We start from the raw sequence: 26,149 nt of genomic DNA on the forward strand, positions 1-26,149 counted from the left end.
GCAAACAAATGAGGGGTTCAAACGCCCACAAAGAGAGGAAAAGACAGACAGGCGTCTTCTCTTGTCTTTTCTTTTTAAACCAGAGTCATAAAACAGTTCCTGTTGCTGGTTTTGAATTCTAGACTGCAGCCATCTTATCCCAAACCTTCCTGCCGCCAACCCAAAGGCTGCTGTGCAGAGACCCGCCTCTGAACCAAATAAAGCTTAGCAGAGTTATCAGGGCCAGCCCCGTGGCTCAGCGGGTGCTTTGCGCTGCCCTACAGCAGGAGCTGGGCTGCGTGGGGACCCCCAGCCGCTTGCAGGGGGCGGTGGGGCAGCAGTTGGGCTGCTCAGGCAGGGCAGGCAGTGCTGCACCCTGCTCACCACCGGCCTGCAGATAAATTAAACATCTGAGTTACATGGGCTCCAAAGGGAGTCCCATCCAGTCCTCCAAAGAAAATAAATAGAACAATAAGTTAACTAACATCCATCCCGGGTTCTTTGGTGTAGTTTTTGTTCGTGCTGAGAACAAGACCATCTGGTGGTATCACTACGACCCACAGTAATGCCAAGCACTTGGAAACCAGGATTTGCTGCCTGGTTCACTTCAGCGCCTCGTCTGTGTGGCTACAGCTGCAAAGCCTGTGGCACTTTGAATGCGTTTCAGATGACGCTGTGTACACACGGAGGAGCTCTAAGTGCACCCGTTTCTTTCTCTCAAACGTGCTCATTTACAAAGGCCAGTACAGAATTCCTGTATCACAGGTGCTCTACTTTAGACTTGTCCACTGTAATTTCCTACAAGATTCTGCTTGGCTCCCCTCTCCTCACATCCCAGTGTGCATCTGTCCTAAAACGTCCATTAAGTGCCCACCTCTCACTATTGGGTTTTCTGTGCAACGGCTGTAGGGCTGGTAAGAACGGTTCATCCTTGCCTGTCCCTTCCCTCATCAGTATCGATCACATTACCAAGCAGAACCCAGCACCCAAAGGAAACATTAAACCTTTTGCCATTGTGAACTCAGAAGTGCTCAGCGCTCGCAGGCCTTACAACCCCTTTCCAAATGAGAAGCATTTCTAGAAGCAGTAAGAAAGCAGATCAGCAAATCATTCTTTTGGGCCGAGTTGCAGTGACCCTGTTGGTGTCAGCAGCTTTTGTCTGTCTGTTTCTCCAATCACTGCTGTTTTCCCAGCTATTCAGTGCAATCCAAGAGCTCTCTTCTCCTAAAGTTGAGTTTGTGAAAGGAAACTCAATTGCAGCCCACAAGGCTGGTGAGCTACAGCAAAGCCTTCAGCAAAGGCACAACCTCAACGTCTGGCAAGAGGAACCTCCACACACTGTACTAAGCCCAGCAACAGAAGCACAAGGGCTCTGAAAACTCTGAAGGCTGCAGTGCACCAGGTGTGCTCAACTTACAGCACTGCTCTGAAATTAAATTCATGTGTTATGCTTCAAATTTTGCCCTGTAAGACTTCCATTAGTGTGAATCAATACACTGGATAGAGAAGTGCTTTACGGTGCCCCATCACTAACAGAACATGTGTGGGTTTAGAAGCCACGTGACTCTGCCAACTAAAGAACTCGGCTTCCCTTCTCCCCTAACTTACCTTCCATGACCCACACTGATTCAAAGTGCAGCCTCCCCACACGCAGACTGACTGCAGAGGGAAGAGGTTCCCCTCCTGCCGCCCGGCGTCAGGGACGTCACAGAACGCCCCAACCAGGTCACAGCAGATGAAAGATTTCACCTTCCACGGGCTCACCAGCGCACATCCTCTGTTACTGATCTGGGATCATAGTCGGCTCTGATCCTTGGCTGCAGAGCTGATGCCTGGATGGGACTGGACATGGTTAGCAGTCAGCTCAGCCTTGGCCCATCTGCACCTGCGCTTCCATGATCGCTGCGGCCCATGGAGCTGCCTCAGTGTTTACCTGCAGTGCGATTCTCCCTAGCACCAGCACCCATCTTACCTTCAGCCTCTTTCAAAGAGATCCTCCCTGCTCATATCCAAGCCAGATTTCCGCTGGGAGCGGCCAGCACACACAGCACATGTACACACGTTCCTCTAGGATGTAAACTACGACTGACTTCACATTCCATCGTACCAACCTGCAAATACTTTGTTTTCTTTTTTTTTCTTCTTTTATATAAAAACAATGGCATCAGATTCTCAGCAATAAAGTATAAGAAAGATGAAACCTTGACTACAGTTAACCAAATATGAAATCGCCTTTCAAACAAAGGAAGCATATGCAAAAATCTGTGTATTTGATAAAGTCAACTTAATATAACAAAAAGTGAAATATGCTTATTAAAAGTGTCCTTATATAAAAATGGTCTCGCAATGTACAGTAAAATGCAATACAAATTATTGTTGGTTATCTCTCCCCACCCAGTAACTAAAACAGCTATTGTTCCACAAAACTCTATATGCCAGTATCAAAGAAAGAAGCAGTAATGCGACTAAACGTTTTCTATGTTGTACGCCTGGCGGATGTTCAGGGTGTCTCTCAGCATCAAGTCTCGCAGGCGCCACAAAGCATCGGCCATGGTGGTGTGAGCCCCTTTGCTCTTCAGCCAGTGCGACGGGAGGCGGCTCTCCTGCTCTTTGGACAAGTGCACATCTCGTCTTCGAGCTGAAAGGGTAAGAAACAGCCCCGTTATGGACAAGCTTTGCTAAGCTGGCTTTACCCCTGAGATTCGCCAATGCTTTTCTAGAAAGAACAACAACAAAAAGAGGAAAATAATTCTACACTTCTACAATTATTTAAGCCATCAGCAGATTAATGCAGCGTTCTCCATGAAAGCCAAAAGTGTTAATGGCTACAAGGAAGTGTGTTCCATATGGAAACGCTCTGCTCAGTGCCAAAAGCCTTACCTGCAAGGGTCTGGTCCCACTTGCTAATACTGTTTGATTCAGCACTGAGCCCCTCGATGTACTTCAGATAGGCTTCGGAATGAAGAAGCCTCTGTGTCTTTGGTGGAGGGGAGACGAACATGGGAGTTGAGGGCTGCTGCATGACAGGCTGAGTCGCGGGGCTCTGGCCAGGATAAGGGGGGGGTGCCTGCTGTCCTGGAGGGCCAAGGATTCCTATCTGCAACAGCAAAGAGACGGACAGATCGCATCTGGGGGAGCTGTGGGGATGGTTCGCACCGCGCATCACAGCATCCTCATACAGCAGAACTTTGGTTATAACCAAAGGTGCAACAGATTTCCCCACAGGACAGCCTCCTCCAGCCAGCCTTACCTGCTGAGCTCACTGACATGTACAGAGAGACGTGTGAACAAACCTCATTTAACAGAGAACATCACCACTACCACCATTTCTCCTCTCTTCCATTACCCCTAATTACCCCCCCTCGCACTGTTTCTATTTTACGCTTTCCGAAATTTGACCAGAAGATTTGTAATGTGCACAGCGTGGGCTTTATCTTGCTTTTGGGCTGCCTACTGCATGTAACCCAAAGCAATCCTGATCCTTGGAAGATTGGGATGATTCCCAGAATAAATGTGAATCTCAGTCAGACAAAAACTGCAGTCACAGAAATCCCCATCCCACAGAATTCCCACAGCTGCCATTTACCAGCAGTACTGAGAACTCTTAGCAGAGCCGACCTATGGTTTAAATACCTCGCTGCCGTGACAAACACACTCTATTGCCTTCTTACTCAGCTTCTGTTTTTCCTTACACCCTCTCACCAAATGCAAGTGTGATCCATAAAACTCAGCGTGATGAACATTTAACCCATGTTTACATTGAGAACAAACTGATCATCACCGGCATCAAAACTCCCAGACATAAATGGCCGATGAACATCTGCTTTGTTGGTGAGTAAGATCTGGGAGAAACTGAACAGTTTTTCTCCATTAAGCCATGGCTAAGAAAGTGGACAGCACCTGCTCTGCATCTCCAATGCATGCAAAGCCCAAACTGCCAGCAGCTTAACTGTGTGTTTACGTGACTTGTATTAGCTCAGCAGAAAGGAAAAGAAACCTGTTTTGCTTATATTGCAGAACTTATCCCACCGGGCAGAACCCAATTAGTCCAATAACAAATCAACCAAGAAATACAAACAGGCACTGAGAGAGAGGTATTAACTGGTTCTGAATATAGTGGTGTGCATCTGGGGTTCCTGTTCTCTCTGCAAAAAGCTGTGTGCATTCCTTATGTCTTAACTGTTTAAATGCTAATCCAGACCTTTGGAGCCTCACAAATAATGCAAGAAGGACTCACACTCACCTGCTGTCCAAAGGGACCTGCGCCGGGGGCTGGAGTGCCTACCATGGGGGACACATTTTGGCCTATAACACCTATATTCCAAAATATACAACGATTAGTCTTACTTCAGAGCAGAGAGAAATACCTCTTTGGTCTTCTACAGTGCACATTCAGACTGAAATCATTGCTTAAAGCTACTTTGGGAACATTCAAACATCCCGCTTTCCCACAATAAGGAACACCTTGTTATTTTCTGTATGAACAACAAAAAAGGCACCAGAACAACTCCCAGCACTGATGTGCGGCCTGCTGGATTTCATTTCACTACAGCAATGCAAAGCTTCCTTTTCTCCTTTACGCAGTGTGGCCTGGCTACTTCATTTCCTTCATTACACCTTTGGCTTGACATAATCCTCCTGAAATCCTCATGAAGGGAAAAGCTGATTTGCGTTAGCAACACCCAACATTTCCTGGTGTTTAATGGTATAAAATACACCCATGGCAGGAAGAAAGCCAAGCCACTGCATAACTTCTGCATATAAATATGTACATAGATAAAACACCACGTACAGGTTCAGCTTGAATAGTCTCATACGAGACACAGGAAAATATTAGAAAAACGAAAGCACAAAGGCAGGTCAGTTTTTTCCCCAGCTCTACAAAGAGGCTTTTCCCTACCACATGGATATCCCCATGTACAGACCACAGTGTGCAGCCCCTGCTATTAGGCATACATTAAAATAAGCCATGCGTGTTGCCGCTTCTTTCTCTCCATGCCACTTTTTGTTTTAATTCCTTCATTTCAAAAGATGCCAAATAATAATTAAGAGTCTTCCTAAGGCTTGAATTTGCAGGCAGGTTTCTGCATCAGTGACCAGGAGCCGTGTCACTGCGCTCTTCATGCTAAAGCAGACTTCACGTTGATTTTCCATTCGATTACAACCCCCCATCTGAAATGCACCTGTACTAAGTCAGAAGTCGGGAAAAACACCAACAGTGCGAGCTGTGGGATGCAGCACTGATCTTTGTTGTGGTACAAAGGGAACAGGTCCGGAGGGGACACCCTCACCTGCCTCACCCTGAGCCCACCCAGCCCCATCTAACACCACCCCCATCCCTGGCACTGCTTTGCTCACACACGCAGCTCAGCTGGAAACACTGTGCAAAGAAACGTGCTGTCCCAGAGTCGCCTCCCAATATCTGTATGCTGCTGCTGCTGCTGCTGTGTGCTTACATGTCAGCACCACGGTGAGCTGCAGGCAAGCTCAGACATAGCACTTATCCTACCCTATGTGAATTTATGGTGATCCTTGCCTACTGGCGAAGATGCAAACTAACACTGACGGGTTGAAAAACAAACAAAAGCAAGCAAACAACATCCAACCATCACAGCGATCTGCAGACATACAGCTCCAACAGGGCTTCCATCAACACAGCTGCAGAGGGGCAGGGGAGGCAAACAGCACTTCTGCCCATGGCTTGTTTAACTGCCGAATGGATGCAATGCACATCTCTAACAGCCACCTGAGTCAGCAGAGGTAACTACTGGAAGAAGCCACAGGCAACTGGATGAGAGGGCAGGTGAGCATTTTTCCCCACAAAATGGCCACTATTGGCATTAAAGCCAGAAAATGTGGTATGATTTGTTCAGCCTTACCTGTCAACAACAGGGTGGCAAGAAAATAGCAAATGTGGAGTAAACGTGCTTTCAAAAAATCAGAGTTTGGTCCCAGTAGCAGTCAGTTCACCTCACTGCCAACAGCTCCCAGCTCCAGCTGCAAGGCACAACCCACACACAGTTTCATAGTAACATACAGTGGTGTGCAGTGGCCGATGGGTCCGACACCTCTGGGTGCATCAAAGTGCATCCAGAACGTTCATCAGCTCATACACTGAAAATGAGCTCAGTAAGAAATGAGGGAACACATTTCATTTCAAATTCCGTTTGAAATTCACTTATTTCACTCCAGTGTGGAGAGGGTGGCACAGGGATACGAACAAGCCGACTGCGGGTTGTCAGACATTTGGTAATTCTCAGGTATTTTTTTGGCTGGTACAAAAGCACTGATGGAGCAGCCTCACATTTCTCCAGTGGCCTTTTGCTGTTCCTCTACCAGGTGTGTATTCTGCCAATGGAATCGCTTTGCACCCCCCCTGCACTCAGCAATGCACCATCTGTGCTGCAGTTAAACAAACCTGCAGAAACAATTCACTGCGCTACCATCCAAACAAGCTGCAGGTAATTCCTGTAACAACCGTTAAACAGCACGTACATGACAATGAAACACAGAGCCAATGAGGATGAGTTCTTACCGGGCGGCGGGATGCCTGGGATGCCTGGCATACCTGGCGGGAGTTGGTGGGGTGGGGGCACCCCTGGGTGAAGTGGCTGCATGCTGCCCATGCTAACAATGCCATCAACTGGGCCCTGCAAAGGTGGCAGCACCGGTGGATAGCCACTTATCATGCCTTGAGGGACACAACAAATTTCAAACATGCATCAATGACATGCAATATGATCTATACAGTAAATCATGCACTATGCACAAAACAATAAAATGAAATCGAAAGCACCCTTAGTACAGCAAGACGAGACTACAATTAGTGTATCTCGAAAATGAAATACAGTTACCGATATGAGACACTACGCTGTGGATGAATTAGTATTTAGTGTATTCGTACATTTCTCATGGGGGCAACAAATGCTGAATACTGAGACGTGTTAACACGAGGAATAAACTCAGCCACAATTAAATGTTACTAACAAGCGCTTTTAACACAGCTCAAAGCTCTGCCATCTGCATACAGGTTGCAAACACGACACTGACTACACGAGCCCTGCACACCGCCTGGCGCGTGGGCCGGCTCAGAGACCTGACCACAACAAACAAAGATCTGTACGTTTTTCTGCAGCGCGTATGCAAAATTTACACTGAAAAGCCCTGGGACACTCATATAGTTAAAATGGAACGTGGTGACAGGGGTGACTGTTCTCACACCATGTTCAGTACACATTAAGGAAGTCACTACGATGTGAGGCCGGGGAGCGCAGGCTGTGCAGGGACCTGCACCCACAGCACTTGACTGGAGGTAAAAGAGCCGACAAGGGACTCATCCGGCCCCTCACCGAATATTGTTCCCACTGCTCTCAAAGCATCTTAACAGGGAACACAAAGACACTGCACTGCTGCTCTTAATTTTGTTTTTCAGCACGTAGGAAGAAGACTTTAGGGCTCATTCTGGATTTGACTTGGGTTCACTGCTATCCTTTAAGTGAACCTAGACAGTGTAGATATGATAGCTGCTAGAACTTAAACTTGACTATATTCTTGCTTATTTTCTACGCTTTTAAATCAGAGAAACAAGGAAAGGTGTTGGAAAGACATCAAAAAGATTGAGAGGGGACAGAAGCAGGTCCAGAGAAGAAAGGTTAGTTCAGAAATGAGAACTGCTGGACTTTCTCTAACCTGCTCCAAGCAATCCCTTACAAAGTCTTTGCCACACTCCAAGTAACCCATAAAGAAACTTTCAGAGCAAAGATTTCTGGAATAAAACTGTAAAAAAAAATAATTAAAAAAAAAAATCCACATCAGCTCTGCCTGAGCATTTTCCATCAGCAAAGCTGCCGTGAGCCCAGGATCCAAACAGCCTGAGCGGCTCCAACCTGCAAGCCAAATTTGCCACCTGCTCAGTGAGGGCGACAAAGGTGAGAAACCTGTGATTCCAAAGCCTGATGTGGAACAGAGAACTGATCTTCAAACGGTCATTTGCTTTGAATACAAAGGACACCCAGACTGACACTTACTAAATTGACTTTGGATACCTATTCTGTGTATCTAGACGCTTATCTGCTCCTCCTTTTCAATACAGTGCAATCTGTACTGCTAACAGGAGAAGCAAGAGAAGAAAGAACAAAAGCACCCCTAGAATAATGAGCTTCCCCTACAGCTACTACCTGGTACTTGCACTGCACCCCAAGCTGCAGTCACGCTATCAGTGCTCTTATGAACGCTTCTGAAGCTCTTAAAGTGAAGAAAAAAAACCAAACACACAAGACCCACAAAAAAAACAAACCAAAAAACCCATAAAACAGAACAAAACTAAATTTCCAATGAAACAAACCCATCTCTGTCCATCACAAAAGCTCATTCCTGCATGTCCAAACCAAATACCAAGCAGCTGACTAGATTAATGGCCCTGTAGAAAAGTCTCCATAGGAAATCTGTTACTTTAGCTCATCACAAAGTTATACGAGCAGCCATGTACAAATTATCACTTTGATTTTAAACAAGGTGAATTACTTTCAGCTCCCACAGCCATGATTTACTGCCTTTCAACTTACTCCTCCCATTTCTCTGAACTACGAATGTGATTAAATAAACTATTGTAGCTCCCAAATGTAAAAGCAACTAGAGCACCATGTGCTGAGAGAAACGCATCTCAGTGATTTCTTGCACCATAAAAAAGTCCTATGATGAAAGTGGTCTCTGAAACCGAGAAAAGCAACCGTGACTTAAAGATGGACTTAAAACTGTGACTTTTGGAACTTAAAGATGGAGGAAGGAGTGAACATTCTGCATGGAATGAGACACTTCCAAGTAAGACTTCTGTAAACTAAAAGAGGAAAGACTGCAAACGGGACAAAACCAGCAAGAGTTTATAAAGATCCACTTGGTCATCCTCTTAATGAAGTACTTCAAAATGGCTGAGTACAGAGACCTGAGCTTCTAGCAGCTTGAGCTGTAAGATGATGGCCTTGAGCAGAGGTTGGCTTTTTGAGGAGGCTACTGCAGGATGGAAGGGAACACGCGTAGTTAGAAATGTGACAACACCAAAAAGTGGGGACCGAGCCAAGAAAAAAACCACCATGAGACGATGACGTTTCCAGTCATCGCCATCTAGTCTAGATCAAGGCAGATTACTCACAAAGAGAAGCACACTGCAGCTAGTTTTCCTTTTTGTTATTAAAGATATGTGTGCACACAAATAGCACTGCAAGGCAAAAAATCTGAAAGGTGTTCAAAGAATAAAGGAGTTTTTTTTTCTCATCCATTTTTTTAAAGCAAAAAGAAATATCAGTAGAAACAAATTCTTTGTAACCTAGAGGCAATAAAGTACGTAAGAGATACACCTTCAGCCTAAACATCCCTCCAACCTATGCACTGAAAAAGGATTTAGAAACCATGATGAAAAATACTTCAGGCCGTCCGTTCTAAGTATGGCCACAGCCTACAAGGCAGGAAGGAAAAAGAACAAAAGGATAAACTGAATCATTCAAATGCCTTAAGTTAAAAAAAGAAAAAACCAAGAACACAGCCCACAAACCAAACCAAACCACAGAGCAAAAAGAAAACAAACCACAAGTCATTATCTACCTATTCACTTTTACCTAACCCAGCACTATTTTAACCTCGACTGATGTTACCCAGTCACTCCCGACCAGAAATGGGAGGAGAAAAGCAACCCACCAGGTCAGACCTAATCCATCCTCTCACAGATGCAAAGCTGATTCTTGTAAAAGAATCTCCAGCCGACTACACAGTCTTCATGTATGACCTGGACATATTACTCTAAGCACACTGCCTATGAAGTCAAGTTGGAGTATGACTGGCAACAAGAAACAAAACTCAACAACAGGAACCACAAAGGAGAGTTCTCAGAGCTTAGGTCTTTTCTGCAAATCCCCTGATTAAAACCAGCAGTATTGACATTTGGTACTTGGCTTTGCAATGGCTCCAGAGCCCAGCCAGCTGTGCTTACGTCCAATCATAATTCTGGAGTTTGGGTTTTAATTCTGGTTTGGATTTTGTTTTGCCTCTTACATCCCGACAATAAAAACAAGTCCTCTGTCTCCTCCTGAACCACCTCCACTGATGCCACTTACACTCAAAGAGTATTCAGCTCCCTGCATCACCGCTGCAGATGACTAAACACGGCTTCTGCAAAGTAGAGACAACAAAAACAACTGCACACAAACTGCACAGGCCTGAGCACAAGGAGGAGACTTCTTCCCTGCATTGCCACCAGAGCGCTCACTACTGGAGAACATGGGGCTGCCACCTTACTGCTGCGGTTACACGTATTCACCGTGAAGGAAGACTGAGGAGGTTGAGCTTTTCCTCCGTAAGAACAAAGTGACCCAAGAGAGTGTTCAGAGTTATGAAGGGGGTTGATAGAGTGGATGAGGAAAAATGGTCGTAGCTCCTACGTTTTACCTGCAACGGGTGTCAACTGCTGATTGAGCATCCCCATTGGTGTTGGTGGCGGCACCACCCCCATAAGAGCCCCGACAGGAGTGCCTGCCCGGGGGGAGGGATTCTGCTGCTGTGCTGCTCGCTCTCTCTCCTGCTGCTCAGCAACTTTAGCTGCCCGCTCTGTAAAAGCATTTTAGATTTTCAGTTCTGTTTTGTAACCCAGAGTTTCAAAATATTATCTGTTCATTAAAAAGGACTAGTCAAACACTGGCATACTTCAGTCAAATATCAAGTAGAACAGATGAATCTTTGTAACCAGCATATGATTCGATTTCACGTGGCTGCAGCTAAGACTTTTAGAGAACACTGAATGAAAAATAATAATAAAAAGTAATAACATAAAAATTTTAAAGGAACAAATTGGATAACAGCACCAGTGTTACCAGTGTGAAGCAGCAGTCCAGCACTAGGCTAAGTCTGCACCAGGACAGCACAGCAAAGCCTTCCTCTCTGTCCCTCTTTGGACACCACTGGCTCGGCTGGACCAGCTCCTGTCAGCACCCTGCCTGCCAGCCGTGCCCTGGAGCAAGGTGCAAACAGCAGGCAGCAGTGCCAGCGGCCCATTTCTTTTTGTGCTCCCCACTGCTGTTTTGTTGGTGGTGGTTTTGCTGTTGTTGTTGTGTTGGTTTGGGTTTTTTTAATTGCTGTTCTACTGATAAGGCTGAAAAATGGTGGCAAAGTTGGGAAGCATTTGCAGTTTCCTTAGTGTAGAGAGTCTTTAGTGTTTGGAATATACCAAGCAGCAGTTTGATGAACCAAAAATACTTCCTCTGCCTCTGTCGTCCCCCCATTTTTGTTCCCCTGAGGGTTTTTGGCTTTGTTTTCCCCTGAAGGTGTCTCTGCTCACTGGAGGTCACATGTGTCCCTGGTGCGATTAATGTGGCCATTATCTCAATCGAGTTTCTCACTGTGACTGCAGGAACAAAAGATCTACTGCAGGGGACGCTGACCAGAGGAGAATTTTGTATCACGGGAAGGGCAAAGGGGCGTGGGAAGAAGAAAGAAAGAAAGAAAAAAACCACAACAAAAGAGAACCAAAAAACAACCCCAAGTAAACAAAAAAAGAAGGTATACCGAATGCCCACTGAAGGTGCTTCTGGAGCATGCAAGTTGTTGGTTGTTCACTCTGAACATCACCTCTTACTGACGCAATGAGGAACAACAAAGGATAAATGAACGCAGCACACATCTCCAGCAAATGTTAACAACAGTGAATGCAGGGCTGGAAGTTCTCTTGCAGTTGGTGAAAGATGAGAACTGTCACTAAAACAGCAACCAAGATCCTCAGTCAAACAAGGCTAAAAAGTTCATCAAGGAGATCACGTTATACATGCATCCTGCCAAGGCTACCTGTGTTTTCAAGTATGTGACTGCAAATGTTCATCATGCACTGGTCTCCCCAAGGACAAGTGCAGCACCTGGCACTACTGCCATGCACTCTAAGACCGGTTTCATTTCCAAAGGCATTTCCTTCCTTATCCCTTGTGTCATTTCAGAAAGAGATGACGACGCATAGGAACTCCTATTTATACTACAGGCAACTCGCATGTGACTGACCACAGAATACAGGAGACATTTAAAGGTAGATCCTGAAGTAGAAAATGGAGATAGTCATCTTAAGAGTACAGCAAGCGCTGAGAGAAAAGATGAAGTAGCTGTTCTGCCTCTCAACTACTCCTGGCCAGTTAAAATAACAGACAGAAGCAAAAGTTTTGAAGGCACTTTGATGAATGAGAGATTCTTGTTAAGCATCTAGTTTTATGGGATTTTGGAGTGCTGAGCCTCAATAATGTGATGTAGGACAATAGTTGAGTTTTACCTGGTGTGTCCCTGCTGCTCCTACCACTGAACTAACAGATGGAACAACACTGCCAGAGGGAACGGAAGAGGTCTGAAAGTTTGGCCTGGAGCATTCACCTTCACACCCACATCATTCAGGCTAGGACTTGAAATCATTCTAACGCTGTTTCTAATGCATCTCAAGAGACAAGAAAGAGATGTTCTGCTTTGAACAGACCTCTCCTTAAGACAAGCCTTGGCCTCAAACCCCACATACTCTTTTATATGAAGGAGTTCTCACGTGCAGGTAGCCATGCAGGCACTTCCAATGCAGCCTATTCTTTATGCGACTGCTGCTAAAGAACAGCCAACACTGAGCATATACCAAATGAAATTTTCAGTAGATCAAAATGGATCAAAAATGCGACCTGCTTCTCCAGCAGACCATGGAAAGGCACTTTGCTATAGAAGTGACAAACCATATCTGCCCCCTACTCTCTGCCCAGCCTGGAGTGCATGAATTTTGCCCTGTCACAGTGGAAGGAGCAGAGTTTCTCTCCTTTCATGCACCATAGTAAGCAAACAGTTTGGACTGCAAGAAACTCCATCCCAATCCCTCAAAACCAAATAAAAACAAATAAAAGCAAGCCTGTTCCTGGGCAGACAACAAGGTGGAGAAGCTGCAGTCTGAAACTCAAAAGCTCTGGAAAAATTTAAGTAAGGAGGAAGGCAGAAACAGAAGCATTTGGGCTTACACAAAGGACAGACACTGTTGCCACTGTCACATTACGGTGGGAGTGCAAGCACCAAGCTGCTCTAAGCTAGAAGTGAGGACACACCAGCCATCCTGCTGCTTGGGCAAGGCTGCAGCGAGGGACCTGGCAATAAAATACATCAGACACACCTAGAATGGTGAAAAAGGAAACCAGAACTGGAAAAAGTAAGGCCACAGTACTTCCACATACAGCATCACCACTTCCCTTGACAACATTTGCAAAAGAAACTCGCGCGCAGTCCTGCTTTATTACCCTCCAGCACTTCAGAAATGTGAAGTGGGGGCCGAGAGTGTGAAGTGACAGCATGCAAACTTCTAGTCTGAGGGTCAAAGTGTACTTTAAATTATAAGTACATAAAATAAAAACTAATAAAATCTCACTTTTTTAAAGTAATATTGAAACTTAATTGAGCAATACCTTCATAGGGTGTTGAAACTTCCCTACTCAAAGTAATACCTTCTCCCAATAAAATTGCAGCAGTTGCTTAAAAACTGGGCTTTATATTTGAAATGCTGAGACATTATTATAATATTAATTAATTAATAATTAATTATAATAATAACTGGATGTCAAGCCACTGTATTAGACTTGAACACGGCCTGCTGTTAAGGATCAACTTGTTTTGATTTTGATCAAATAAAGTTGAAATACAGTAAGCAATATATCAGTGAGGAAGGAGAGGATGAAGGAGAGGACAAAGGAGAAGATGAAGGAGGACAAGGGAGAGGACGAAGGAGAGGACGGCCTTTCTAATCTCATGCCTATGAAATTCATTGGCTTAAGGACTCAAAATCTCTCAGCAAAATCAGTTACAGCAGTTGATTAACACTGAGACTGAGCAACAGGTCATATTCAGAACACTGCAACAGAATCTGTACCCATTTTGTTTTTTTAACCAGAACTCTTTCAGACCCTCAGTACAGTTAACTGAAGAACTTTATCCCACTCCACTGTAAACTTTCTTACCTGGCACTACAGCTCCAAAGAGCTTCCTGTCCAAAGATCCCTTTCTTGCTGCCCCCTCCACAGTCCTCCCATATGGAAACTTTTACAAGCTGTTTTTTCAGCTGACAAGGCACTGAGCCCCTTTGCTCCTAATTTTCCACATTTCTTTTGTCTTTGCTCATTTGATTATTTGTGGCAGAGACATCTAAACTATCAGTTGTGCACTACACAATTTAAGCCTGCTCCTTGCTCCTCTTCAGCCATCTCTCGACATGACTTCTCTTTAATGTACACCCAGAACACAAACTTAACGACACTCAGGAGGCAGTGAGACCCTGGCATCGCTGCCCAGAGAAGATGTGGGTGCCCCAGCACTGGAGATGCTTCAGGCCTGGTTGGATGGGGCCCCGGGCAGCCTGAGCTGATGGGAGGCTGTCAGCCCACAGCAGGGGGGTTGGAACTAGACAACTGTTAAGGTCCCTTCCAACACAAGCCGTCCTGTGATAACTACGATTTCTACAATTCCATGACATTCTGTGATTCTATGATAACCATCTTCTTTTACAAAACTGGTCATCTGAGTAACAGTAATGAACGTGTTCAGAAAGAAAAAGTAGGAAAAAAAAGTTTGTAACATTTTATGTTTTATTTACCTTCATATTCTGCTTTCTTTGTTGCTTCCAGGTTTCTCCATTCAGTTCCTACAAGCCTGCTGAGCTCTCCAAAGGAGTAGTCTGGGTGCTGAGCTTTAATAACAGCTCTCATCTCACTGCTAAATAAGATGTAACCACTCATGTTGATCTTCCTTTTTGATCCCTCCTTCTTGGTGCTGCCCTTAACAGACTTGGGAGTGGACTGTGAGAAAAAGCAGTTATGACCACAAATATACAACAGAGAAGTTTCTCAACGTTAAAAAAAAAAGGTAAAAGCTGTAGGAAATAGCATGTAAAAATATCCCCAACTTTCTCTCTCGTGTATCAGTACGAGGGCCAGCCAACCTTACTGAGAGACTACACTTCACAGTAAGTGACGAGAGCAACACATGCACAGAAAACACACAAGCGGGGAAAAACCCCACAGTCACAACAAAAGCAAAAAGCCAAACACAGTTACTTGACGCTTTTTAACCCTTCCAGACAAAAGGCCAACCTTATTGCTGGGGCTTCCAAAATGTACAGTAACTCAGCACAGAACAATTGCTTTTAGCTGAGGTCATTCCGAATAACCCACAGGGCTCAGACTGTACTAATTTCAAATGTCATCTATTTTGCTGTTCAGAAATACTGCCAACACAAGTCAAGTAGAACACCTTATCTGCCATCACACGCTTTATAGAATTGCTTTCACATTTAATCCTGGGCATTTGCGACTCCCACATCCTCGGTGCCATCCGCTCATTTCACACTGCTGAGTGCTCTTAATTCTGTCTGCCAAACTGTCCTTCCTACTGCTCCTCTCACATTTCCCAAATACTCATTTCTCCCTGGAAATGAAAAACAGAGCCCAATTTCACTGTCACCTGCACATCGGTTCACATCCCTACCTGCTGATGGGTAACTAATCCTCTGTTCTATTAAAGCTGTCTCCTTTGCTCTCCTCATCCAGACTGCTCCTGCTGAGAGCTCTGTGACATCTCCAGCTAACAAAAAATTCAACCTATTCAGACAACCAGTAAGAAACCACCTGCCATGAGATGCAGGGGACCGGAACCCCCCACTCCCTGACCAATAAGGTCCACAACGCTTCATCACACCTTCCAAAGGCCCTCCCCATGTCTTCAGCATTACAAATTTCTCACATTGTGAAGAGCACAATCGTTTCCAAATATTTACAGGGGAAAATTGTCCAATGCCCATCTCAGAGAAACACAAGGCTTCAGCTACACCACAGCTTCCTCAAAGTCTTGTTCATTAATTTAAGCCAAGTGGTGGATGAACTGAGGCATACCAGTACGTTACTACTGCAAACATCACTGCATTCATTTTCAATGATCTACCTTCAGTGTTTTCATGACACACATAAGGATAACACTGAGCTTTCTGGGAGGAATTCTTTAGACATGTCTCTATGATGGAGAAATGAAGAAAAAGCCCCACACAGTGCACAGAGAACATTCTCTAGCTTCGCAGATGTTCTCAATTCAGAAACAGGAAAATCTAGTTGTACATTTGGAATATGTCCAGGTGACTGACCTGGTGGATAGGGAAAGGCTGCTGAATTAATCTACCCAGACCTCAGCCAAGCCTTTGACTCTGTCTCTCCCAGCATTCAGAGTGGGGCTTGGACAGGTACACTCTTTGCTGGGTAAAGAACTGGCTGGAGGGCCGGGCCCAGGGAGTGGTGATGAATGGAGTTAAATCCAGCTGGTGACCAGTCATTAGTGGTGATTCCCAGGGGTCAGTACTGGAACTCATCCTGTTTAATATCTTTACTGATGATCTGGATGAGGGGATTGAGTACCTCCTCAGGAAGTTTGCTGGTTGTTGCCAAGTTGGGAAGAAATACTGATTTATTTGAGGGTAGGAAGGCCCTACAGAGCGACCTGGACAGGCTGGATTGATGGGCTGAGGTTGATGGGATGAGGTTCAAGACCAAATGCTGAGTCCTGCATTTCAGCCACCACAAGATTAGATAAATTGCATTTGTTTAAGAGAACATGAAGCAAGCGTGTGCCCTTTACCTAGGAGCTCTGTTTAAAATATCTCTTTCTAAAGGGGACATAAATAGGACAGATTACAATGGGTTGACAAAGACGGCTCAATTCTGCGCAGTGATTGAAATCACTCTGCCAGTTATCACACCGTTTCTTCAACTGCCAGAATCAGGAGGACACAGCAGAAATCCACAGTGCTGGTTACAGACACAGCCCAAACTCCCTCTTGTTCCCAGCACATCACTCCCACAGCCTTCTTAGGACTGGCGTTAACTTAAATGCAAGAATGTGATGAAGCAGAAAATAATCCAGTTGCAAACAAATGTTCTTGGTTACGTTAACTTGCAGATGAAGTTCTCCACCCTACTTCAATACTTGGTTACATAAATACCAGAGCTTGAGTGAGAGAAGTAGTAAGAGAGGGACAGAAAATGCCCTATTTATGCAGCAGCAAGGACTCATGGCATGGTCCAGTGTATAATCACACAGTTTCTGATTTGTTGCCTGTCCATATATCAGCACATTCAAGTTTCTGTGATGTACAGCAAGACACATAAAAAGTTCTCATCCCTTTTTTTTCCCCTCTCAAGTTTTGATTTCCAAGTATGAATGATAACTTAAAGGACTGATCTTTTTTCCTCCAAGAATTACGTGTAGCACATCCTAAAAAATGAAACAAGTCAGAACTCTAACACTCAAATCTAGCCTCTCACAAAATGGAAGGAAACAATGAGGAATACCAGCATTTAAAGTTCTCTCAAGGAACATGTTTACCTGCGGTGGAGTATAAGGCATGATATCCAGTTCACTAGATAACGGGGTCTGAAGCTGAGGCATGGAAGGTGTTTCAGTGATATCACCTTCCTCTTCTCCCATCTCTTCCATGTCCTCATCACCTCCTTCCAACTCAGCAAATTTTGCTTCCAGCTGTTGGATTTTCTTCTCCAGCAGTGGAGATGGCTCCTTCTGAGGAACTATGGGTTTTCTGAAAGGCGTGGGAGGAAGACAAAGGGCAGATGAGGACACACTCATGCTCAACAAGACACAGCAGAGATTTTGAAGAGAAAGCCAACTTTTCTTCCCATATGACTGAACGCAGAAACACTGGTGACTGGAGAAAATGTAATTATCTGCTGGCTTTTAGACCATGAAAAGACTCACATTATTTGGACTTCTTCCCAAAACATCCTTTAAAGGACGTGTGACCATTCAAATTCCATCCTCTCCTACAGATGAGTTTTATATATGCACAGGATCTGACTGTAATGGAGCCAGTTTATATTGTGGCAACTTGCACAGTGCTGCCTTCTGGATTTGTGACCAAACCAGTATTGATAACAAACAGATATTTCAGTTCATGCTGAACACTGTTGCTGCATTCTCAAAGATGTTTCCCCCCACACACCCCACACTTAAACAGTGAGCAGGCTGGGAACAGACAAAAAAACTGTGTTGGGGGAAATGCAGGATAGCTACTGATCCCAACTGACTAAAGGGACACAGAATGGTTCAAGTTGAAGGAGACCTTAAAGGTTCCAAGTCCTGCCAGGGGCTGATTGCCACTCACTAGAGATTTAGCTGCCTAGGGCCCTCCCAACCTGACCTTAAACATCTCCATTAACTGAGTGAAAGGATGGTGACAGATTTGGGGTTATGGCATTTGTCTTTCCAAGAAACCGCAGCTTCTGCTCAGGCCCTGCTTTCCAGCAAGCAGCCAAACATCTGCCAGCTGATGGGGAGTAGAGAATACTTCTTTTGTTTTGCCTGCATGTATAGCTTTGCATCAGTAATTATACTGTTATATAAACGAAAGAGTATTTCTTGCTTTTGCCCTTTTCTTTTTCTCCTCACACTAAGGGGAGTGTGCAAGAGGCTGGATAGGGGCTTAGCTGCCGGGTGGGTCAACCCACCACAACACAATGCTCAGGAGATCTCCTCATTCCCATCACATTTTTACCTAAAATAGTATATTTCATCATCGACAACTTTTGCAGAGAGTGAAAATCTCTTGAGCCCCTTGAATTTCTTCATCTGTTTGTCGCTTTCGTTGTAGCGGCTCTCACAAAGAAAAACATCATTTTCAGAAATCTCAGTTGGTCTGCAGCAGAGGAAGTCCTTGAATGACAGAACAGCACACTTGCCTGCAGAAACAAAAAGAGCTGGGTGAGAAGGCAGCTCCTTTACAAAGCGGGGTGGAAACTCAAATTTTCGCTAGTCATGTAAATATCAGCCCAGTATTTGAGCCAGCTATGGGAAAATCCATCAGTTGACATCTCTGCCAAATAACATCAATCATGAGAAACCTGCACCAACTGAACGCAGCTTTTTGGATTTTTAAAGAACAGCAACAAAAAAATTAAAACCTTAACAAAAAAGCCATCACTGGTCTGTTAACAGCATTTAGCACAGCATCTAAATTACAGAATGAAGTACGGAACAGTCATCTTATTCAAGAAACCAAATATTAACCTCCTTCTGAGCTGACTTTCCAGGTGTATATACTGGAATAACTGCATTAACAAGCAAAAACAATGGGTGTTTTCTGCTCCTTGACTTTAGATTTTTGTTTAAAGTTGTAGGAATTACCCAAAATACAAGACATAGGACAGGTCTCCTCCAGGTTACTCAGAAACACTTCCTTCTTGTAGAACATTTTAGTTGGTTCATGTTCAGTTTCTTCAGGGTGGATGAAGATTGGACCAAAGAAATACGCGGCTCCATCTCGCACCCACATCTTTTCAATCCTGGAAAGAAAAACAAATCACTGACATCACTGCAAGGCCATCCTTACTGAAGGAGTAAACGAGATACACTGGGATGTTCAGGAAGACTGTGGGCACAAAACGAGTACAGAAGCGCAGCCTGTTCTGACTGCACAGCTGCCACCTTTTTTTAACAGGCTGATACAGTTCCCCCCAGCCTATTGCAAGCTTCTAACATGTGGTTTCATTCAGATTTCTTCCCCCACCCTCTTCTATATTTTACAACAACCCAGTCTGTTGCCCAAGGTTTTTTACAGACACAAACTGCAACAAAGAAGTGGTACCTACCTTCCTACCCGAGGTCGCACTAATCCATGCGACTTTATGAAGACGCAGTCCCCAACCTTAAGCCACATATCATTGTAACAGAGCTGCTCAAAGTAATGGCAACCAGGTTCCCCATTAGACATTTCTACTGGAACATCTTCTTTGTCCTGCAGAAGAATATGCACTTAGAAACTTGTGGGACAAAGGAAAACCAAACAACTACAATGATGCCAGGTACAAGTAGAAGTATTTGCTTCATCTTTACACCAACAATAATAGGCAACACACCAACCAGATAAATAAGAGCAAAAATGAGGGGACTCAGACTTTAGAAAACGAAATATCCAAGCCACAGCTATCCTCTATGCATGTCGCAAGCCTTCCTATTTCATAATCTAAGCTGTAGTTTTGCCAGTAATTCAGAGACCCTTTTTTTGCACTATTAATAAACAGTTATAAACTTTGAAGCCCTATCTGTCTGCTCTGATGGTTTGTTTTAAAGCACGCTAAAACTTACAGAAAGCAAGAATTCATTCCTTGGTGAAGCTAAGAGAAATAAAAATGTAACCATTATCTCTCATAGTTATATGACTGCTCCATGCTTTTATTAAGAACAGAGTCACGCAGTTTGCTCTGTTTTAATTTCTCTTTGGTGCCTCATTTGACTTTTCAGTTTGTTATTTCAGAAAGCCAAAGAAAACACAGGATATCCCCCCCAGTGTGTGTCAGGAAAAGACTTTAGAAGCTTTCATCCTCTTGGTAGAAAGAATTTCTTCTTTTATCGTGAAGCAAATAAATACAGTAACACAAAGTGTACACTAAGTGACAATGAGAGTGCTGGACATTCCATTTTGAGGCTCTGCTAGAGTACTCAGAATGTAAAATAGACTTGTTTCATTACTCCAAATTTTATTTCATATCAACAATTATATTTACTGCAATTTAACATAACTAAACTAATATTCTTCCTTACCTTATATGTTTAAATAAAATAAACCATTTTACCTAGTAGGCTGGGCAGAAAAAAGGAGTTTGAAAATAAACTACTCAGTTATTAACCACAAACAAGTCACGGAATTCATTATGTACTGCTCACTGCTGCCCAGCTGCTGTGACTTTATGAAAGACTCCTTGGAAAAGCAGGTTAGCTGGATGCTGAGGAGCCTAAGTTGTGCAGGCTTAAATTTCATCATTCTTTATCTGTCAAACATACCAAACCTTTTCACCTTCCATACCTTTTCAAGATGAAGGATGCTTTCTCCCACCTTACTGTCATCTAATGTATCAGAGTGCTTCTCCTCCTCTGCTTTGTCTGTGTTAGCAAATACAGAAGCAACACGGACCACAGGCAGGGGCACATCTCGGGGGACAAATCTGACAGAGCTCACAGGCATAGTCCACAGTTTAATCTTTTTAAAAGATTTTGTCTTGGCGGAATACCGTGACTCACAGACATACACGTCCTCATCTCTAAAGTTTTCAGGACACAACTTAAAATATTCCTGCAGAATAAAGAGGATTACAATTATAGGTGAAATATTTTGGTAACATATCCACACCCCAACATCCACCACAGATACAGTGTACTCCCTTTTGTGCGTTCCAACTTTTCCTATGCATTTATCAGAAGCCTTTTCAGACTGATACAACCTGTCTGCTGAGTTCTTCTCTTACAGTTTCACAAGAACAACAGGGTATCAAACATGGGACAGACAGGAGAGACTTTATCTTCTTACCAAGACTGCACTCGAGGGGAGTCTCAAGTATCCTTCAGCCCCAAACCTACATCCTTTAAGACATTGCCTGCACTTTCTCTACTAGATGCTCTGAGAAATTTGTCAGCTACTTATCTAATTCATAAGTGATTCCACAAAGCAACCAGCATTGAAAATCTGTGTCCCCTGGATGAACTACAGAGATTACAAAGTAAACGAAAAGCACAAACAGTACATGGGAGCAAATCCTTTCTAAAATTGCTTCTCAGTATTAGTAACATGCCTCTATATCAGAATTCCTACACCTCTTCAAGAAAATAGCACAGAGCACATTAAGTCAATAAACAAATTAGTCCAAAGAGTTTCTCACCTTAACAAACATGACCACACATTTACCCAAAATTTTGCTAACTGGAACTTTATTATAATAGTCACTTTTAAAAACCTCTTTCTCCAAGAACTTTCTTGTTGCAAGATGAAATGTTTCATTTGGTCGATAAAACCAACAGCCATATAGCCATTTCTCTCCTTTAAAAAAAGAAACAAAAAGAGAGGGAGAAAGGAAAAGATCTAAAAAGGTGTATTCTCTAGTGCATGAAGAAGCAAAACAAACTGCAAATGGATTCATTTATCAGATAGCCACAAAATAACCAGTGAAGCAAATTTAACCCATTTAAAACAGGAAGATTCCTTAACTGCTTTGGGTAAAGAAATATGTGTTTCTTAGAAGTTCTGCAAACTTTTTTTTTTTTTTTCTTTTTTTCCCCCCAAGAAAATTAATTCCATCTTTATTTTGCTGAGTTCTACAGAATTCATCATTCATGGGAAATACTGTCTGCAACTCATCCATTGATGTCTTCACTTCCAAGCCTTCAATCGGCTTCCAACATTTGCAGTTATACGTGTTCAACTTTGGTTCAGAAATTTCTACCACCATCCCTCTGCACCTACATTAGAAGCTCAATCCACTTCAAAATGCCTCTTTTCTGACAATTTGGGGATGAGTAAGAAAGAAGATCAAAAAAGCATGTGTTGATCCAAGAACTTTCTATTCACAATTATTCTGCGACAGAGCAACTCAGACACAAGAAAAAATACTCACCAGTCCACACATTTCTGCAAATCCAATAGTTAATACAGAAAATGCTCAAATTTGAAGATGGAAATAGCAATAAGCTTCACTGTATTGTCTTTCTGTATGAAAAGCATCCTTACCAGCAGAATCTTCCCACAGCCTCTCAATACAGACTATGTGAGGTTGCAAGTTGGCTTCAGCAGGCTCCACGTAGACATAGTCTCCTACGTGGTACATGCTGTTCTTGAAGCTGCAATCCTGGCTGTAGGTCCGATGCAAACTTGACAGGCCAGCTGAGCCAGAAGAGTCTTCACTCTTTTCAGCTTCTATTTTCAAGAACAGATGCAAAACAAACATTACTAATTCCACATTTACATGTCAGCCACGATTTCTGATGTGAACACTTTCACCCTTCACTTAGTGCTGAATAACTCACTCTTCTATGGAGAACAGCAAAACAGTGTCCTACAGAACAAGAGAGGGACTCTAAAATCAAACTATTAACTTCTTAATCATTCAGGAATTATGAATGACAGGGAACTAACAGTCCTGCTTGTATCTGTGGAATGGAACAGGTGGAGAGCTGTGCTGACTCCCCACGTGACATGCTCCACCAGCCATTATATGTACAGAAAATGTGAAATGGAAAAGATCCTCACAGTAGGCATCATCCCCAAGTAAGCTTAATGCCTTCTTCCTCTTCACACTCACAGCAGACAAATAAGAAATGCAAGAGGCTTACTCTGATGTCATCTTGTAAGTGATGATAAAGTATGATCAAAGATAACACCTTCAGTGTATGAAGAAAAATGCTATTTGCCAAAAAGTAAATGACTCAAAGGTCCATTGGAACAGTCAATGCTAAGTTTATTATCAGCTACAATAAATAAAACCTACCCTATTATTTTCTTTGGTAATATCTTTGGAATATCCTTACTGTTTCCTCAGTGTTGTTCTATTAAAGAGTTTACATAGGGTTAGTATCTACACGTGTATCTGTTTCAAAGGATGCGGCCCAGTTGATAAGGATCAAAATAAAATAAATCTTATCACCTTAAAATATAACCTTCAGTAGATGAAGCTGCAGCAACAGCAGAGCACGCGTGATATGCATGGCTATATTTCTCAATACTTTTAATAACAACAAAAAGAAAACGGCTACCTCTTTTCTCCTCCTCTCTTTTGAGTTTATCCTCCTCTATTTCTTTGGGTAGCTTTTCCTTCTTCTCTTTTTCTACATCATTGTGAAGGTGCTTGGTGGTATAACTCAGAGCAGGTGACAGAAGAATCTCTCCATTTTTACAAAGTTCATCTCGAATTTTAATGAAGAACTGCTGAAGTTCAACTGCATCCTCATAAATCTCTGAATCCGTCCTGTACAAAAGCAGGTACAACATAATGTGGCAGAAACATACTTTGTGCAGTCAAACAGGATCCTAAACACATACACCCATGGGCCACCATACTTTGCAATAGAACTCCTCTTTAAACAAACAACATTCTTTTCTATCATGTATATATATATATATACACATAAATACACACACACACACTTCCATAGACTGTTTGTAAAATTACCCTCATCACAGATTATCTCAGTATCTAACTTGGCTACTAGCTTAAAAGTGGAAATGTAAGGCAAGGAGCCTAAGCCTTGCTGCTCTCTTACCCTTTACTTGAAAGTATTTACAATATGAAAGTTTGGTGAATTAAGCTTAACTTGTGCTACCTTTCAAATCTGAGTAGCAGACTGCATTGCATCTGAGCTACAGAGGTCGTCATATGGAAAGAAAAGGTATCTTTAGAACGAAGGAGGTTATAAAGGGGTATATTTACATCTCCTGGAAAATGAAACAGTGACGGATTGTCTGTGACCAAAGTGAACGGTTTCCAATCAAACGCAGCTGAATGATGACGAGTTGTTTTTATCTGCAGAGGTTTTCAGCTAAAGATGGAGACGGCCTTTGCCTTTTTTGAAACTTCCTGCAGGTTTTCCAGTTACAAAACTTAAAAATCTCAGCGAAGCTGAAGAAAAAGGCAGATCAGAGCAATCACCACTACCAGATTGCTCAGTGGCTACACAGATATACCTACCAATTTAGGGAAGCAGCTCATGATCCACCTCTAGGTGGAACACTGACAAACTCAGAGATCATTTGCAATGTAAAGTACTGCTGACTTCTTTAAAAAAGCATGTTAAAGAAAAAAGAACACAAAATTATTCAATGTAATTCAGGTTGATATAGTAAAAACAAAACAAACAACAACACCCAAATAAGCAAGCAAAGCAAAAGAACAAAACGGAAGAGACTGCTTCCAAGAGAATAATGACAAATTTTAATCAAATTTTCTTTGGGCAAACTGTCTAGTACCAATGGGATGGGCGATACATGCTAAAGCCTCACAATACCAACAGATTTCTGTGCTTACTCATAACAAGTGGCACTACAGACACTGACAAGTCATGCTCCATCTGCTTGCACGATGCCAGTTTGTTTTTACAGTTTATCTAAAAGCAGCATTGTTATATATACAAGATCCAAAACAGCAGAAAAACGAAAGCCAACTGCTTGAGGCTACAATTACTTGCAAATGGCCCTCAACAGTCTGTTCATTTTCAAGCAATACTTCTGAAAACTTGAAGAGTAATAGCAATATTAACAAAGATGACTTTCCTAATTAAAGATAAACACTGCTGGAAGTTCTAAAGGGCTCACAGCTTTGGAACAAACATGGTGTTCATAAGGTGTGCCTTCAGCAGATTAACATCAAAATTATAACAAAAGCCTACATTTTCCTCGTTTATAAAAGAAAACTTACATTCCTTCCTTTGAAGACATGAATGAACTAACATTTCTAAGCACTCATCCCAAGAAAAGCAAACACTAAAAATAGGAACTTCAGTCTCCCTAGCTAGCAAAACACGTGGTAAGACAACAGAAACCTGCAAGATCTGGCTTTGCTCACCTGTTCATTCTCCTGGCCCTCTCCAGAACCTCAAACATGTTCTCCTGGAACAAGTCCAATCGTCTGTAGCGATTATTTTCAACATTTTTTCGGATGATGTCAAAAGTCAGAGGAGGTTTATTTGGGAAGCTGGGATCAACAGCAGGAATCTCAGCTAGGGAATCGCTGTAGCATCTGCCCTCATCATCCTGGTGGCTCATTACAGACACAAAAAGGTTGTGGATAAGTTCCTGAATTAGCAAAGTGACATTGGGCACATGAGAATCCTCATCTCCTTCTATCTCTCTTCGAGTTTCAAGTAAAACTTTATGCAGGACCAGGGCATCTTTATAAATCAAAGATTCTGGCTCATTGTAGGTGCAAGCATTGTTGAACATCATCACAAAGTCTTCTACCATGGAATCGATATCCTGGTATTTATTGGCCATCATATGACTTCTGATCTTCTCCATGTCAACTGGTTTCTTAATGGTTATGTAGTAGTCGGGCAGCTCAGAGCGAGATGGCAGCCGCAAGAAGATGGCGCTCAGCCGCCTGCCTCGCTTGTCCGTGTAATTCTTAACTGCTTCATACACTTCGTTCAATTTCTGCTGCATTGGGGTCATATATTTCGATTTTTTGGGAGAAATGCCACTTTTTCTACCTATGTAGACAAAAGAAGAAGGAAATCACTACAAAAACAAGCATCAGTACTTCTTCGTCCACGCCTTTCTACCAGAGAAATGCCCAGTGAAGAAGCACTCTGTAGTACAAAG

The 26,149-nt window shown here is 43.1% G+C and overlaps 1 protein-coding gene across 16 annotated transcripts in view; it reads right to left on the minus strand.

The window, feature by feature from the left end:
* Nucleotides 1-2,219: 2,219 nt before the first annotated feature.
* The window catches only part of PBRM1 (polybromo 1), a 46,320-nt gene continuing 22,390 nt past the window's right edge, over nucleotides 2,220-26,149 (minus strand). For 6 of the 16 annotated variants that reach the window (XM_015874424.2, XM_015874425.2, XM_015874423.2 and 3 more), the window contains 15 exons: nucleotides 25,395-26,037; nucleotides 23,590-23,801; nucleotides 22,568-22,753; nucleotides 21,723-21,880; nucleotides 20,873-21,139; nucleotides 19,659-19,804; nucleotides 19,195-19,352; nucleotides 18,566-18,749; nucleotides 17,383-17,593; nucleotides 14,609-14,810; nucleotides 10,417-10,575; nucleotides 6,515-6,670; nucleotides 4,223-4,293; nucleotides 2,860-3,076; nucleotides 2,227-2,617 (listed from right to left, as the gene is read on the minus strand). In XM_015874424.2, the coding sequence (XP_015729910.1) occupies nucleotides 2,445-2,617; nucleotides 2,860-3,076; nucleotides 4,223-4,293; nucleotides 6,515-6,670; nucleotides 10,417-10,575; nucleotides 14,609-14,810; nucleotides 17,383-17,593; nucleotides 18,566-18,749; nucleotides 19,195-19,352; nucleotides 19,659-19,804; nucleotides 20,873-21,139; nucleotides 21,723-21,880; nucleotides 22,568-22,753; nucleotides 23,590-23,801; nucleotides 25,395-26,037 (3,143 nt within the window). In that variant the 3' untranslated portion in view covers nucleotides 2,227-2,444. Of the gene's footprint in view, nucleotides 2,618-2,859; nucleotides 3,077-4,222; nucleotides 4,294-6,514; nucleotides 6,671-10,416; nucleotides 10,576-14,608; nucleotides 14,811-17,382; nucleotides 17,594-18,565; nucleotides 18,750-19,194; nucleotides 19,353-19,658; nucleotides 19,805-20,872; nucleotides 21,140-21,722; nucleotides 21,881-22,567; nucleotides 22,754-23,589; nucleotides 23,802-25,394; nucleotides 26,038-26,149 lie in introns of those variants that run through there. The other 10 variants (XM_032447308.1, XM_032447309.1, XM_032447307.1 and 7 more) reach the window with 7 other exon arrangements.

Source organism: Coturnix japonica, chromosome 12, assembly GCF_001577835.2.
Source record: "Coturnix japonica isolate 7356 chromosome 12, Coturnix japonica 2.1, whole genome shotgun sequence".
Taxonomy (NCBI): domain Eukaryota; kingdom Metazoa; phylum Chordata; class Aves; order Galliformes; family Phasianidae; genus Coturnix; species Coturnix japonica.